Source organism: Zootoca vivipara, chromosome 10 (assembly GCF_963506605.1).
Source record: "Zootoca vivipara chromosome 10, rZooViv1.1, whole genome shotgun sequence".
In the NCBI taxonomy this organism is placed as follows: domain Eukaryota; kingdom Metazoa; phylum Chordata; class Lepidosauria; order Squamata; family Lacertidae; genus Zootoca; species Zootoca vivipara.
Window position 1 is genome coordinate 1,817,986 of NC_083285.1, and position 17,308 is coordinate 1,835,293.

The 17,308-nt window shown below is 43.5% G+C and overlaps 1 protein-coding gene across 3 annotated transcripts in view; it reads right to left on the reverse strand.

Annotated features, from left to right (window-relative positions):
* The window catches only part of MCM10 (minichromosome maintenance 10 replication initiation factor), a 35,161-nt gene extending 17,887 nt beyond the window's left edge, over window positions 1-17,274 (reverse strand). For 2 of the 3 annotated variants that reach the window (XM_035127655.2, XM_035127657.2), the window contains exons 1-11: window positions 15,934-17,274; window positions 13,554-13,600; window positions 12,810-13,127; window positions 11,604-11,708; window positions 10,654-10,782; window positions 9,607-9,778; window positions 8,837-9,002; window positions 8,091-8,258; window positions 5,988-6,104; window positions 4,831-5,030; window positions 4,235-4,335 (exon numbers count right to left, since the gene is read on the reverse strand). In XM_035127655.2, coding sequence (XP_034983546.1) covers window positions 4,235-4,335; window positions 4,831-5,030; window positions 5,988-6,104; window positions 8,091-8,258; window positions 8,837-9,002; window positions 9,607-9,778; window positions 10,654-10,782; window positions 11,604-11,708; window positions 12,810-13,127; window positions 13,554-13,560 — 1,483 coding nt within the window. In that variant the 5' untranslated portion in view covers window positions 13,561-13,600; window positions 15,934-17,274. Of the gene's footprint in view, window positions 1-4,234; window positions 4,336-4,830; window positions 5,031-5,987; window positions 6,105-8,090; window positions 8,259-8,836; window positions 9,003-9,606; window positions 9,779-10,653; window positions 10,783-11,603; window positions 11,709-12,809; window positions 13,128-13,553; window positions 14,924-15,933 lie in introns of all 3 variants that reach the window. The other variant, XM_060279481.1, reaches the window with a different exon arrangement.
* Window positions 17,275-17,308: the final 34 nt, after the last annotated feature.

The following is a 17,308-nucleotide window of genomic DNA, read 5'->3' on the forward strand; positions in this document are numbered from 1 at the left end:
TATGAAATGGCAAGGAAAAACTCCAGTAACGAGACCACAAATTCCTGGCTGAGATATCAAATACTAGCTCCAAACGAAATAGGTACCCCTTATTTAAGTACCACAAAGGACTCTAACATTGTCGAACAAAAGACGACCTCCAACAGACCTGACACACTGAGCTCAACATCAAATGAGGCCAAAGAAATGGAAGTAGAGACTGAAAACAGTCCTACTGTCCATAACAGTCCGCCAACCACAGAAATTTCTCAGGAACAAGGAACAGTTAAGGAAGAAAATCAAGAAAGGGAGGAAATTTTAATTTCCCGCACTTTAAAAAAGAATCTAGAAGATCCACCAATATGTTCCCCACCGAAAGCAGCGACAAATGGCTGTATCTGCACAAGACAAAATCTCTCGCTGGACTCAATAACAGAACTAGAATGACTAAATGCCGTCAACCAGCCACCAACTCAAAAACGGATCCTACGCTTGCTGTCCTGGAATATTGCAGGGTGGGGAAACAAAGACGGAGACCCAGACCTAATGAACTTCTTTAAAGATTTTGAATTAATACTTCTACAAGAAACATGGTCAACTAGAGATATTAAAATCAATGGATTCACCTCCTATACGAAACCCGCATTGAAAACAAACACAAAGGGCCGGCCGAAAGCAGGGTTCTGCTGTATGATCAAAGACAACTTAGGGTTTGAAATCAAGCAGCTAGAAAAATGCTTACCACTTGCACAAGCTCTACTTTTAACCCAAAAAGACGATACTTTGCTACTTGTAAATGTCTATATCCCCCCAACCAAAAACAATAGCAGCAGTGAAAATTGGTCACAACTAACCTTTTATATAGAAAATTTGACCGATAAATACCCAAATGCCTCACTGATAATAGCAGGTGATTTTAATGCCAGAGTGGGAACCAACAATGAACAACTATGTAGCAAACTAAATTGGAATACTGATAATGATATCGCACATGCCCTGAAAATAGGACGATTCTCCAGAGATAGGGTTGTAAACAATGAAGGCTTACACCTACTTGAATTATGTAACAACTTTAATTTGCAGATTGTGAACGGTTCAACAAAAGGCGATAGAAGCGGGGAGTTTACATACTTCTCCCCCCGAGGATGCAGTGTCATCGATTATATTCTTGTCCCTTATAATATTATAAATACGATCATGGACCTCAAAATTGGAACGCGTACTGAAAGTGACCATCAGCCATTATCGTTGTCTATTAACTTAAAGGATGAAACCAAAATAACCAAGTACAATATCATAGAACCTTCTCAATACAAACAAATGACCCAATTAAAATGGTCCCAGGAAATGAGTGCAGCAGTGGGGCAAAAACTTACAGCCAACCTGAGAAAACAAGTATTATCCAACTTAAAGACCACTAATTCCCACAGTGATATTCCGAAAATTTATAATGAAATCTTCCAAATGTTCGTAGAGCTTAGTACTCCACCTAAGGTTTGGGTACTTAAACATAGCACTAGCCCTTGGTTTGATGATGAATGTTTCCAGCTAAAAAGAAAACTGCGCCAAACATTTAAAAATAATCGCAGTAAACTAGAGCCCTCTTATCTTGATGAAAAAAGAAAATATCATTACATTCTGGCCGAAAAGAAACAGAAATATGCAACCCAAAAATGGCTACAATTATTCGACTCAATTCAGAGTAAAAACAACAAAGCGTTCTGGAACCTAGTGTACGGAGGACTGAAAGCCGAAAATCAACTAACTCTTCCACCAATTGCAGAATCCAAATGGTCCCAATACTTTACATCTGTATTTAACAATCTACACAGTGAACTTAAAGGAAATGAGACCACTAAAAATAAAATCAATAAACTCCAGGAGTGGCCAAGGGTAGAAGAAGAGGAAATTAGAGAGATAGTTAAAAATTTCAAATCGGGGAAATCTCCTGGGCCAGACGGTCTACCGATAGAATTATTCAAGACCTATATAGATTGGTGGGCAGAACCCTTAGCTCAATTGTTTACTCTCATAGATAAATATGGGATCATACCTGAGATATGGTTAAGATCAATAATTATCCCAATCTTTAAAAATGGCGACCCAAAAGAACCAAGGAATTATAGACCGATAAGCCTATTATCAGTGATAGGGAAAATCTACGCTAAGCACCTTTTATCTAAACTCCTTACCTGGATGAAAAATCTAAATTTACCAGGGAAAGAACAAATAGGTTTCTCTAAAGGTTGCTCTACTTTAGACCACTGCCTTATACTTATGCATTTGGTTGAGAAATACAGATCCCAAAGGCAATCTAAGATATATGCTGCTTTTGTAGACTTTCGTGGTGCCTTCGACTCAATTGACCGCCCAAAGCTGTGGAGGAAACTCGCAGAATTAAAAATTGACCAGCGCTTATTGATTCTAATACAAAATCTATACTCTTCCAATACCAGTCAGGTCAAACTTAACACCAAAGGTCACCTTTCATCAGACATCCCAAACTCGAAAGGGGTAAAACAAGGGTGTATTCTTGCCCCCTTTCTATTTAATTTATTTTTATCAGACTTGCCAGATCACCTCCAAAAAATAGAATCACATGCCCCTAAACTTAATCAGAACCCAGTTCCTCTCTTATTATACGCAGACGATGCTGTCCTACTATCATTAACGAGCTTGGGTCTGAAACGTCTTATATCTTCTCTGATCCTTTACTGCGAATGTAACAAACTCTCTATAAATTATGAGAAGACAAAAATTTTGGTCTTCTCGAATGGTTGGAAATTAGAGAAATGGAAAATAAGAGGGCAAGAAATCCAACAAGTGAAAATCTATAGGTATCTGGGAATCTTATTCCAGAGCAATTTAGGGTGGGCAAATCATCGCACAAATGCCATAAAACAGGCAAAGTGCACCTCATCAGCAGTTGCCCGTTTTTATTATCAGAAAGGTAATCAATTTATTCCTGCGGCCAATCAGATATTTCAAACAAAAGTGCAATCCCAGATATTCTATGGAATCCCGCTATGGGTCCAAGCATATAACAGTGATTTAAAAAAGATTCACTCCAGCTTTCTGAGACGTATTCTTGGACTCCCAACTGTGATCAAATATGAAACAATGTGTGCAGAAATAGGCATACACACAATGGAATATTGGGCCTGGACCACCTCAATAAAATACTGGTTACGCTGCCATTTTCGCTGCCCCCCATCAAGTCTGCTCGCTGATTTGCTCAAAGACTCCTATAAATCAAGATGGTATCAGTACCTTGAAAAAAAGATTGAATCTTTAGGCATCGAGCTGGAGCCCCTGTACAATTCTAACGAGCAATACATTTTCCATAATATCCTAACTAGACTAAAGGATGTCGAGAGACAAAATATTATGGCAGCTGTAAACAAAATTTGCTCCCCCATATTCTATGATTTAAGTATCTTAGATAGCAGAGCCAATTACGTCACTAAGTTAATAATCCCAGCCCAACGTAGGGCTTTTATGCTGGCCCGTTTGAATGTTTTTCCCTCGGCATTTGTCAGGGGAAGATACCAAAACATTCCTAGAAACAAAAGATTCTGCAGATGTTCTATGAATGTCCCGGACACTGTAGAGCATATTCTCTTTCATTGCCCATTGTACAGTACGCTCCGTCAACGTGTGCTGTCCCCTCTTTTGGGTGGTCTGGAACCCCAGCAAGGTGAAAGTGTGGGATTCTGCCTATCTGACATTGACCAAAGGGTAACGGCGGGGGTAGCCGAGTTTTTGGTAGCAGTCCTCCAAGGAGCAGGTTAACTAGGAAAACCACTGATTCTGTATGTATATATATATATATATATATATATATATATGTATGTAGCCAACTGCTGCCTTTTTATATATATTTCAAGGCTTTTATATGTTATTTTCTCTTTTATGGTTTTATTTGCATAATGCCTAATAAAGGTTTGATAAGTAAGTAAGTAACATCATGAACACCAGCCAAGTTCCATTCATGAGCCACAATTTGAAACAGGTCATGAGGAAACGTGGTTAGGGCTGGCCATGGCTTGTGCCAGTCTTCAAGTAACACAAAATCCTGAAGCTGACAGAGAAAGGGAGAAGGTGAAAGATTATACATTCCCAAGGCTGGCTCCCAGCTGCAAATCATGGTTTACAGAGTCTCCTGCACAACTGACTGAGCTATCCATGTTTGATGGAAGTTAAATACATTTTACAGCAAGGGGACAGTTTAAGAAAACAGAAGAGAGTGTGTTACCCAGTTTCTGCTTGGTCTCCTGTAGAATTGCATCAACTCCCCTTACAACCAAACTGGACAGAGTTGTTTGGATTTTCTTCTTTGGAGCAGCAGCTGCTGCACTGAAGAGGTAAAAGCAGAGCACAACTCAACAGAGGGAATGACATCACCCATATAAGTCCTGGGGGAGGGGGAATTACCCTGGTTGTGATTATAGCAGGGTAGTTAAAAACTGCGTCTAATTATCTGTTTTCTACTATCCAATTGCGTTCTGTTGGCCATTCACAGCATGTAAAACCAATAAACCAACCACTAAAAACCCCAGCAACACAAAACATTTAACACAATTTGAAACAGCAGTTAAATGTTTTGCACCAGCACAAGTCCACGGAGTCTTCCATACAAAGGGAAAATTTACTTTTGTCTCAGGCCTTGCTCATTGCCAATTTGTGGCCCCAGAAGGTTGCCCATGTGGTCCTCTGGCTGAAAAGGTCCCCTGCCCCTGTTTTAAACTGATCTAATAAAGTTAAATTCATAAAGAAATGCAAGTGAACAACATTCACAATCATCAGGAGGGGAACTTCCACAGAAGGACACTGAGATGTAGTTTCTCTTACGCTGAAGCTGCATAAGCAGCTGAGGAAACCCCGCCATAGTAAAAGCCCTCCTGACAAAGCCTCTCTTTCAAGCCAAGGCTCTTCTTTGCTGTCCTTTTTGGAGCTCGGGAATTTGAGAAGGTAGACTGCAGGTCCGCCCGCTTTGAACTGAGCCGCCGGTACTGGGACTGGACATGATACTGGCAATATTCACATTCATTCTGAAGAAAGAGAAAGACAGAGGGGAGTTCGTCCTAGTGTACTTGTCACAACAGAGCAAAATATGAGAAAAGGAAACATGCTTGTGTTTGCAACTAGCATTGGGCTCTAGTGGGAAAACTGGGAAATCAGAAGTTTCCAGCAAACACTAAGCATAGAAATGTGAGGCACCAGTTGTCTCTGAGATGCCTTCAAAATCTGGGTTGATCAGGTGTTTGGCTGACAAAAGGGCTATCCTACAAACAACACAGGAGGCCTCAATACCAGCACTGCCCCAACCTCCATTAGGTTAGCAGAACTGGTATCCACGTGTGCAGAACCAGGCTATCAGGGCAGGAGGCCTGGAGGATATAGTTGGCACATCTGGGGAGACACTTGGAATGGAGATGCAGGAAGCAGGAAATGCCAAGCCCACATATTTGTACATGCAAATGGAAAAAGAGAAGAACCCGTGACTGAGGAGTGGTATTGATCAAGGGATTTTGGCAGGCAAAATATGGAAGGGGAAATCCTATTACTGTCTTCTCTTGCCCTTTCCCATCAAAACCTGGTAAATTGTCAGTGGGGAGAAAAATAACAGGTGTGCCTTTTGGCCATTTGCTGGTTGGACAGTTTGGCCCTCTAACACATGTGAGGTCAACACCTCTGCTCTAATATAAAGGGCTGCCAATATGGTGGCTGCAGACACGTACGGTATGTGCCAACAGAGCCTTTCCTGGTGACCACAGGGTTCCCTTCCCACTCTGAAATCAAGCTTGGAAGTAGCATTAGACTCTATGCAACACAGCAGGTTGTGGTGCCCACACCAGCATGCACATGTGCCCATCAGCCACCAAAAGTCAGCAACTTCTGCTATAAATTGTGACTAGCACAATCACAAAACTAAACCGTAAACCCTCAGGTGACATCTGCACAACCTCACACCAAGCACAGGGTAATGTCAGACAAGCTATACATACCAGGTTAACCATCTGTGCACAGGGCTCACCATTTTTCTTCCTTGCTTTACAGGTTCCCAAGTCCATGGCCTCACCCAGAAGTAAGATCTTCTGGGGATGATCGACAGACACACACACCTAACCAGAAGAAGTACAACACACTTCAGTATTCAGAGAGAGATGAAGGGACTCGTCTCAGTCAGGGGCATTAGCTTTCACTGGAGGTGGTAGTGCTTTAAGTGCCATTATCAAGGGAAAATTTGTGTTGCTGTGAGAAGTCAGTAGGGGTCCACAGATTTTGACTCTGCTCGGTCACCAGTTGTTTCTAGCAAGCACCAAGGCTTGGCTTTCCCATTTCCTGCTCAGAAAAGATACAGGAAAATGTGTGTTCCTTTGGTTTGCTCCCCAGCAAAGTTGTTGTTGTTGTCTTAGATACAGTGGTACCTCAGGTTACAGACTCTGCTAACCCAGAAATAGTACCTCAGGTTAAGAACTTTGCTTCAGGATGAGAACAGAAATCGTGCGGCAGCAGCGGGAGGCCCCATTAGCTAAAGTGGTACCTCAGGTTAAGAACAGTTTCAGGTTAAGAACAGACCTCCGGAATGAATTCAGTTCTTAACCAGAGGTACCACTGTAGATAGATAGATAGATAGATAGATAGATAGATAGATAGATTGATAGGGGGAGAATGGTAGATAGGCTGTGTATATTTGTAACATTGCATCCCCCTCTTCAAGCCATGAGAGTCCCAGCCAAGATGCTGCCTGGCGCTATTTTGAAACAGGGACTTCTCTGCCTCTTTTTGTTGCCAGCAAGGGTTTCCAAATTTTTTTTCAGTCAAATAGTGGACTATACTGGCAGGCACTTGCATTTCCTCCACGCCCTTCGCCCATGGCTTGATAGCTGCCATCAGGTGAAAAGAATGCAGCATTTCCTCAGCCTTGAATAGGGTCTCATTGAACAGGGCACCTGGATGTGACTGGGATGCCCTGCCAGTAACCATGTGAGATTTAGTCCGAGGACAAACACCATTTATTCTTTTTCATCAACGTTATCCTTTTCATGCACAGCATTCTTTTGAACTGAAAATAGCCAAGCATTCAGTCCAGGGCTCAAATTAACATCTTGCTATGCCAAGGATTCTGTGCCACTTCTTCCTTAAAAACTTGAGAAGTGGTGGGAGGATTTTCCACACACAGCTGCGCAATCCTTCCTCTGTGGGTCTATGACATCTGAGTCCCTCCCACTGCCTCATTGCTACACATCATGGTCAGGACAACCGCCATTTCCTAACAAGCCCCATACCCTGCTCAATAAAAACCTCAGCAGTGAGGCTGGATCAGGTCAGATGAGTGAGAGATCCAATAAAAAAGCAGAGAGTGAAAGCGACCTCTGGATCTGTAGGGCGAGGCATTTGCAAGTAAAGAGAACTGCAAATTGTCTGCAAACTTGTGACAGCTCTATTTTCTCTTAGTGAATCTCACCAACTGCTTCCCTCAGCTAACTGCCACCAGGTCTCATCTCCCGAACAAAATCTGAACTTGAAGCCAGCCAATATGATCAGAGGTGCACTGTTCAGCTATGCCAGGCATCCCCAAACTGCGGCCCTCCAGATGTTTTGGCCTACAACTCCCATGATCCCTAGCTAACAGGACCAGTGGTCAGGGATGATGGGAATTGTAGTCCAAAACATCTGGAGGGCCGAAGTTTGGGGATGCCTGAGCTATGCTATTTGCCTTTACAGGTTTCCACAGTGATATGTACCCTCCGCAAAGGGGATACAAAGGCAGAGCCCTTGCTTCCCTCGTCGTCAGAGACCCTCCAGGGACTGAGCAGCCACCAAGAGAGGCAAGGGTCTGCTACTTCAAGACGTAGTTAAAGAGAAGCCTTCAAAGATTTCCTGTGAGACAGATGCAACTGTGGCCAAGGAGCAGGAATATTTATATGGGGAGACAGAGAAAACAAAGGATTTCCTCATCTTTTCTACACTGATGTCTATGCAAAGCATGTTATGCAATATGCTTGAAGGAGTTCCCTATGGAGAAATCAAGAAAATGTATGTCAAAAAACCCAAATCACCTGTTTTTAAATATATATTTTATATAGAGACAGATCTACACACACCTCGTCTGATCCTTCTCTCGGTTTCATGAGATTAGCATTGAGTAGTCCAATGACCATGCCTTGCTCTGTCTTCCAGTGATCTTTGTGAACATCACCAAACAGAAACAATGAGACACAGCGGCTGAAATTACGCAGGTCATTCAAGCGCCAGATGCTGAAGGTTCTACCCTGGATATGCAGAGCGGGAGCAAATAAAAAGAATAACAAAATAACGACAATCCTTCGAGTCAGCCTTAAAATAATTACCATCACCAGCGAACATTATATACACAGCAAGATGTCTGCTGTAAAGCTGTTTAATAGCACAATCCTATGCATGTTTGTGCAGAAATCCCACTGTGTTCAATGGAGCTTGCTCCCTAGTAAGTATGCTTATGGTGACCTGCTTTGGGAAGCAGCTACTTTGAATGCTTTAACCATAGCAGCCACTATGGTTTGTTTTCAGCCAAGCACTGCCTATACTCCATATACTGACCAATCACTGTGTGCTGCATGAATAAGTACAATAAGTACTTTCTTTTATCTGCCAACGTTCAGCTTCATCAGGAATGTGGAGAGGACAGCCCTACCTGTGATGGCGTTTACAGCAGCAGTACTGCAATAGGGCAGAGGGCAACATTCAAGGTGCCCAAGAGGACTGTAGGCTTATCCATACATTAAACAAAACAAGAATTTTGAGATGGGAACCGATTTTTTACTTCAACAAAATGTCGTACTTGAGGACATAATATCATAAAACTATTTACGTTATTGGAGCTCTGAGGCGTGACTTTCTTTATGATGACTCCAAACGTCACCCAGTCTGTTTCCTCAAGGTTTAATGAAGCAAGCTTGTCTTGCAATTGAGAAAGCTGAATAAACTTTCGGCCTGTCATTTTTCTTTCCATCTCAACAGAGGACACCCGGGGTTTTCTGCAAGGAAAACAAGGAGGAAACTATTAGAATGACAAAGGGATAGGGAAACTTCCACCAAATCCCCGAGGTAGAGCTCAACCAAATACCCTGTACTCAGGGCAACAAGAGGGGGTTCAGCACTAGTCTGTGTAAACATTTCCAGCCCAGGGAAAGAAGAAGTGTGGAGTTTCAAAAATACACAGAGCTCAGAATTGGTATGGGATGCAAAAATCAGCTTCCTGAGCATCTCCACTTTCTTTTTGAAGTATATATATATATATGTTGTTGTTGTTTAGTCGTTTAGTCGTGTCCGACTCTTCGTGACCCCATGGACCAGAGCACACCAGGCACTCCTGTCTTCCACTGCCTCCCGCAGTTTGGTCAGACAATTCAGTCTCAGAAATTAGCTTCTAAGCTTTTCAGTGGCTGAAATTCAATGAAGTATGTTTTTTAAAAAAATATTCAAAAGAAATGAATTTGCACCTTTCATGCAGAAGTCAAAATCCATAAATTTGTGGTGCTTTTTTTTTAAAAAAAATTTTTAGCAAGGTATCTAAACAGTTTTAGGCGACAAGCTATAGTCAAGGAACAAACCCACCATTTCCCCAATAAGCTTGCTGACCTTAGCCTCAGTCCAGAGAAAGTTTCAAAGGAGACTTCTTGACTATTCACACTGGCATTCTTTGGCCCTTGGGATCTCTGACTGGGGCCCAAATCAGGTCTGTTCCCAGTTACGGACTTCAGAGGCTGAGGCGACAAACCTGAAGCTGGCTTTGAAGCATGTCTTTTATTCTCTGTAAGAGGAACAGGGGGGGAAAGGAACAATAATAACTTGTGAAAAGCACAGTTGGTGAACTTTTTTCAGAAAAAGAATCTTTGGCAAAAGCTGTGCGTCATGTCACAGAGCCAAGACAGACAACTAATTCTGCATTAAAATGTTTTCACCTTCCCATCCCACTGCCAAAAGCTAGCCGTTTTGAGCAACAGAGGACAAGCGAGAAGCAGTGGCTGACACAAGAAGTCTTGGTGGCTGTGTCCTCCCAGGAACCTGAGAGTACCAGTTGCTGGGAAGCCCAAGAAGGGAGGGCTGCTGTGCTCATCTCCTCTGTGCAATTTCCCATAGGTAGCCGGTTGGTGAGAACTGGATGCTGGACTAGTTGGGCCTTAGGTCTGATCCAGCAGGGGTCTCCAGTGTAAACACCATCTCCCTCAGCATCAGTCCCTCTTCAGCACACATGCCTGTAATTCACACATGTACAGGCTCCCCATGCTCAACACATCTCAAACTCTGCAGGCAGAATTATATCCAGCCTGCCTGCTACATTCTTGCTGCAGGATTCACAAGAAGAGTAAGCCCATTTTCTTTAGGGGTGACCTGCGATTATGTGTGACCTTCTCTATTAGAGCTCTGTTCCAGAGTAAGTGGTACTAAGCACCCAGTGTAATATTCGGGGTTGTTTTCCACTGAATTGCAATTCTTAGTCATGCTGCCAAGACAATACATAAGATCAATTCTTTTGACAACATATCCACATTGGCAGCATCAAAAATATTCGGCAACATTAATTTCAGAAAACAGGCAAAGTAATATTTATCATTTCTGTGAAAATGAAATTCAAAACATTGTGTACCAACTGACGTGACTGAGAACAAATATTGACTACTATACCTGACTGTGTAGGTTTCAGCTTCTGGCCCTGGCCTGTGTTCGGGGTCAACGCAGGACAGCTCAGCTGGGCTGAGAAACAAGGTGACTCATGAAGCTTTCTTTGCTTTAAGGGGGCAGCAGGAGACTCACCTGGTTAAGAAATGGAAGAATATTTAAAAGACTTACAGTGACTTACAGTGCATTTACAATATGTAATGGGGTTACTCCCCAGTTAAGTGCATTTTAAAGACTGCAGCCCTAATGGCTTCCTTGATAATAAATTATGAACTGACCCAGACGGTGAAACAGAGTGTGCAAACTCAAGTTAGGGTCAGGGTGGCCTTCCAGCAGTTTGTTGGACTCCAACTTCCATCACTCCACTCCCAGCCAGCATGGTCAATGGTCAGGATGATGGTAGCTGGCGTCCAGCAACATCTAGAAGACCTCATGGTTGAGTCAGACACAGCTTTACATTCCCCAGAGAAGAAATAAGCCTCTTAAATAAAACATCCTGTATATGAATAGCAAACTCAGTTCTACTCCTTATGCAGCCAAAGCAGCAATACCTATGGAGGGATTAGCATGCAAGTTTTGCTGGTGTACAAAAAGATTATATTTACTCCCAAATGGAGATGGTACGTCCTCCATTTTGAGGGATGAGAAGCATACGTTTCCATATTTTTAAATGGGGATTTTTTGGGCCATCAATGCACCAAGCTTCAAGTTCATGGGTAATATGGAATTCTGGTTATTATCTTGATATTCCTAGGAATGCACCAGCAAGCCTCTAATGTAGTGAGTCTAACAACTTGCTCAGGCTGGCTTTTATAAAAATCCACATAATCAAATAGAATGTTTTGATATTAAAGACTCCAAAGAGATACGGTATCACTAAGGATTACCACAATAACCAAAACAACAAGCTTGAGTTTAGATGCTCAACAGCTACATAAAACAAATAATCCAGTTACCAGAACTTTTCTTGCTAGGGACTAAGTTAGCAGGCTGCCCTATTGCTGTCTTTTGCAGTTGCTCCTGGAGTGTCTTCATCTGCTCCCGCAATTTCCTCAGTTCATCTAAGATGAAAACAATAAATGGACATTTAAATACATGGTTAATTAAACAGCCATTTTTCATCAATAAAAATAACTTAGGTAAAAAGTGAAGTGCATAACCAAAACTCGAATTTTTACCATGTTTCTTGTAAAGTGCCCAAATCTCACTCCCCAAGAGCCAGACTTTAATAGGAGAGATCGCCTGTGATATAATTGGCTCCATTTAACACCGCACCATACTGGATTTCTCTCTGATCCCAAACCATCATTTCTGCCGCCTTGAACAATGTGAAATGCTTAACACAGTGGTGTCCAAACTTTTTTCAAAGAGGGCCAGATCTGATGAAGTGGAGGGCCATGAGGGCTGACCAAAGTTGTTAAGCTTTTTTTAAGGATTGAAGTTTTTGAGGTTGTTATTTTTAGGATTTTACCCCAGGAAATAAACTGCCACAGGGGACAGATTAGGCCCCCAAAATGGACTTTGGACATGCCTGGCCTAACAAGTGTCATCACAACCACTACTCTTTCTCTAGGTCTATCCTTCCTAATCTGTGCCATGACAGAACACAGGGATGTTTGAGTCTAGAGGTCTTATTTAATATTTTTAATTACTGTTGTGTTGATATTTGTGTAAAGGCATGGTCCTCACAATAAACGGATTTGATTTGATTTGAGTCTAGAGGTCCTTGATTATTTCCCTATCCTCCCACTTGCTTTCAAATCGAAACCTTCAGCTAGAAGGCACAGAAGGAAATCTTCCGAGAACAGAGGAGCTGAGAGCACAGCACAGAGGTCCTTCACACGATCCAAGCGTATCATCTCTAGGGCAGCTCCAAACAGATCCCACTGCGCCACACTTGTGGAGTCCTGTAAAATCCATTCTTTCTTCCATAGCCCCAATTCGGTCAGTTAAAAATCCATATGAACTTAAGCACTGAAATCAGCACAAACCTAAGAATCCGCTTTCCAAATCCAAGGAAAAAGCCAGTGGGGAGGGAGGATTTGGCTAGATTAGATTAAGCATTGAAATTTTTTTGTATTAATAGGTATGGTTAAGACAAAAACCTCAGGTTTGCAAGGTGAGCAACTTTAAACCATCCAAAATGAAAGAATGATTTTTACCTTGCAGATGTTGATTGGTCTTCTCCTTTTCAGCTAGAGAATGAGATGTTTCCTGCAGAGTTTTCTCCTCCTCTTCCTCTGACAGGTCACCCACATCTCCAAACAACTCAGACACATTTTCTTTGCAGCTACTGGACTCTCCCTCATCAGCTTCCACTTCCTCAGTATAGGATTCATCATCTTCTGCATCAAACAGCTCATTATAATCATCTGGCTCTCCATCTGCAGCCACATTAACACCATTCTCCTCACACTCCAGTCCCATAGCTGCCTCATTCTCTTCTAACAGGGAGGCTAGCAGGTCCAAGTTATCATCACCTGGAAGAAAATAATTAAAAAGGACCAACTTACCAGGGCTCAGATGACACACAACCCCCAGCCCCAATACAATGCAAGTGTGCATCTAATGAGAGCCACAATTAGAAAACAGACAGTGCTTAATCTAGTTCCAGTATTCAAGCCAGCTCAGAAATGATGTTCCAGAAACAAATGGGGATGCAGTTCAGCAGCAGAGCACATCAAATAATTCTGCACAGGAATTCACAAAATTCAAGTTCTTCAAGCATCCCTCCACGTGCCATTTATCTGGCTGAAAAGAACAGAATGGGACTGCCTCCAAATCAACTGGCAACAACCTTCTCTTCCTGGCTGGTCTGTTCTACCTTGCGTAAGGAGTAGTGACAACATTTTCAAGCCTGGAAGAAACTGAATGGCTTTAGAAGATTAGAAAAATTCAAAACTCACCATCCATATTTTTTCCAGCAGAGACTTAACTGAAGAATTCACGTACCCTAGAGACACATAAGAACAATACTGTATAAACATGTAATGTCTAATAAATGAAGCTAATTTCTGTGGAGCGCCATAAAATTAAAAGGCTAGCAGAAGGTTAATGTATCACTAATATTCAAAGCGGTAGAGAAGCCATGTAGCACCTGAGTGGAGAAGCAGAAGAGAGTATATAATCAATAACTGCTGGGGCTCTCATCAGCCTTGCATGGTACAAGACAGGTGTCCCCAGACTATGGCCCGGGGGCCACATACGGCCTGCAAGACTCATTTATCCGCCCCCCGGCAACCCCTGCTGCCCGCTCTTATCGGCGCAGTGTGACTGCCCACTTCCAGGTTGCCGGGAGCGTTGGAAATAGCTTGTGCGCATGCGCCAGTGTCATTTCCTGTGCACTTCCGACTTGGAGGAGGCCATGCACATGCACACAATTTATTTCCGGTGTTCCGTCAACCCGGAAGTGCATCAGAAATGACGCTGGCGCATGTGCACAAGCTATTTCCGATGCTCCCAGCGACCTGGAAGTATGCCGGAAATCGCATATGGGTGCGCGCTCGAGGCACTGGCCCAAGGCCAGGTAAGTCTGGGGACCCCTGGTCCAAGATAACCCTTTCCAGCAGAATACACCCCAACAGTCCAATACCCAGAAAGTATGATTAAGTACTGCTGCCTCCACAGCAATGCTGGAAACCTCAAGAGGGGAGAGATGCTCTTGTGCTCGGATCTGCTCCTAGGTTTCCCATAATAGGAATCTGGTTGGCTGCTGTGACAGTGATTTCCCCCCCCCCTTGCCTTTAATATTCCAGCTGATCATAGAATCCTTGAGCCGGAAGGGATCCCAGGGTCATCTAGCCCAACCCCTAAGATGCAGTAATCTCAACTAAATCCTAGGGCCGGCTGGTCACCCAACCTCTGGATCCAGAAGGAATGCTGCTCAATGGCAAAAAGCATTACTGCTACTGACCTGATAGATACAGTATTAGATAAGATAATCTTTATTGTCATTGTCCCCTTGTGGGAACAACGAAATTACTGTTACCACTTCCACTCAGATCCACATAATCCAAAATTTCTACAAAACCTAATTAAAACAGTGCAATACGATACAATATAACAAGTAAAATAAGATGACTTCAAAATTCAGACTTCCCATTTAAGGCCAAAATTGCTCTAGAGAAGAAACTGTTCATGAGACGGCTCGTTCTTGCTTGCATTGTTCTATATCTCCATCCCGATGGCAGGAGCTCAAAGAAATGGTGACCAGGGTGCGCTGGATCTCTTGATATGTCTACTGCTTTTCTATGGCACCTGGTGGTGTAGATTTGTTCTAAGGTAGAGAGTGAGCAGCCAATAATGCTCTCTGCTGTTTTAATAATTCTGCACAGCCCTGCTCTATCCTGAGAAGTACACCTTCCGTACTACACACATAAACCGTACGTGAGCACGCTCTGTATGGCACAGTGATAGAAGGCAAGCAGCAGCTGGTTTTTCCTTAAAATTCTCAAAAAATAGTCTCTGCTGCGCCTTCTTCACAAGCCCCATTGCATTAACACTCCAGGACAGATCCTCCTGTAGCTCAATGCCTAGAAATCTGAACGTTGTTACCCTTTCCACACAGATTCCATCAATCAAAAGTGGCTGGACCTGGTTCTTCTGTCTCCTAAAGTCCACCACAAGCTCCTTTGTTTTCTTTGTATTTATGAGCAAGTTATTAACTGTGCACCAATGTCAGCCGCTCCACCTCATCTCTATAGTCCGTTTCACCCTCCTTACCAGAGATGAGCCCGATCACGGTTGTGTCATCTGCAAATCTGACAACCCTATTTCTGGCAGGAGTGCCTGGCGTGCCCTGGTTCATGGGGTCACGAGGAGTCGGACACGACTAAACGACTAAACAACAACAACAACATTATTTCTGGGGTGAGCTGCAGCGACACAATCATACTGTAGTATAGAGAGTATAAAGGATTAGATCCAGATGCCACTGGGCCCTCGCTTTATTTCTCACAACGGCAGAAAAGAATCACGCCTGACCCTTTGTGGATTAATCCATGGATCTTAAACTGTATTTGGCGATGCTGCTTTGTCTGGTGGTTATTTGCTGTTTGAGCCGCTTTGGGATTTGAATGAGATTTCCCACCCCGGGCAGGACCCTTGCCCTCCATCTAGGAGAGACACGCGAGATCCCAGGGCAGCGGGCCGGCGCCTTCGCTCTCTCGCCCGGGGCCTGCTGGCTGGCGGGAGCCTCGTGTGGCTTCCCCCGGCGCTTCTAGGCCTCTTTCCCGGCTCTCGGGCGCCTCTCGCCTTCCTGCGCGTGGCCTTTGGGTGCCGCCTCACCTTTTCCCTCCGAGGCTGCCCCTCGCTCGCCGGTGCGCAGCTGACCCGGCCCTCGAGGCTCCCGACCTCCTTCGCTCCCGCGGGAATCCGGCACCGCCCGACCGACCTTCGGCCTTCTTCGTCTTTCTCCGCGTCGCGCTCCCGCCAGAATTCCAACTCGAGAGCCCGCCCGCCCGCGCCCGACGCTCCGCCCCGATTCCACGTGGGTTCGACTCCGGAAAACTAAAACCTGCGGCCCCGCCCACTCTCTGCCGAGCTCTCTCGTTAACGCGCATGCCTAAGAAGGGAGGCTTCCTCGTCCGCTCCGTGGGCCACGGAATCCTAGAGCTACAAAGGGGGCGAAATAATAAGAGTCGCTCTTCAGGTTTCTAGAGAGAAACCTTCCTGTCTCCTTAGGGAGCATTTTAAAATAATAGTAATGATTTTTCAAAAAAATACTCCCCATGGCGGCAGTGTCCACAGAAAACAATGGAGAAACCCAGGATTATTACAGAGCGTTTCTCACCTACCGCAAGGGAGAAGGGCTGACCCTGCGCTGGAAAGACTGTTAGCATCTCTCTTTTTCTCCTCAAATGTTTAAAGTGTGGCACTCGCTGTAACAACTTGCTCTGATTCTTCAGAGTCTCTTGCATAAAAGTTCCTGCTGGCAAATGTACAAAAATGGAAAAACCCCCACATACAAACCAGTTTTTGCAACGTAATTTTATTTTTGTTGGATTGCTGTTAATTATGAGAACTAATTGAGTATCTCTTCTTCAAGCATAAACTTGCCTCTTTTTCAAGGTTAGGTGAATTTTTTAAAACATTTATTTTTATATTTATATTAAACCGGATACAACATACCAACATGATGTTTCTAGGACCAATTAATCTTAGTCTATAGTTTAAAAGAAGCAAGATCAACAAGCCCCTGAAAACTTTGCATCATTAAGGTGCCTTTGGAGGGACAACAGGATTTCCTCTTCAAGTATTCAATTACTAAAATATACTGTATTATTAAACCAACAATTTAGTTTCCCCGAATAGAATTAAGTGAAACGGCAAATGAAGTCAGACACACTTTTGCCTCCTTGATATTTCCTAACATAGTTCTCCATTCCATTCCAAAGCTACACAGGTAATAGCCTTTATCCTCTTGAAAAGTGCTGGGCATGGGCTGCCAATGGTCCAGACCAAGAACAGCCACATTTGAGCATGTAGAAAGCATGAGTTTTATAAATGGGACCTTCGTAGCTGTTGAAGTCAAGAACCAAGTTCTCTAGACCCATCTTTCTTCCCAACTGTGAGAAGAAAAACCCATCACTTTCATTCACCCATCAGATATGTATAGGCAGAGAACATGGACTCTCATGAAGCACCTGAGCTTATGCAGGCA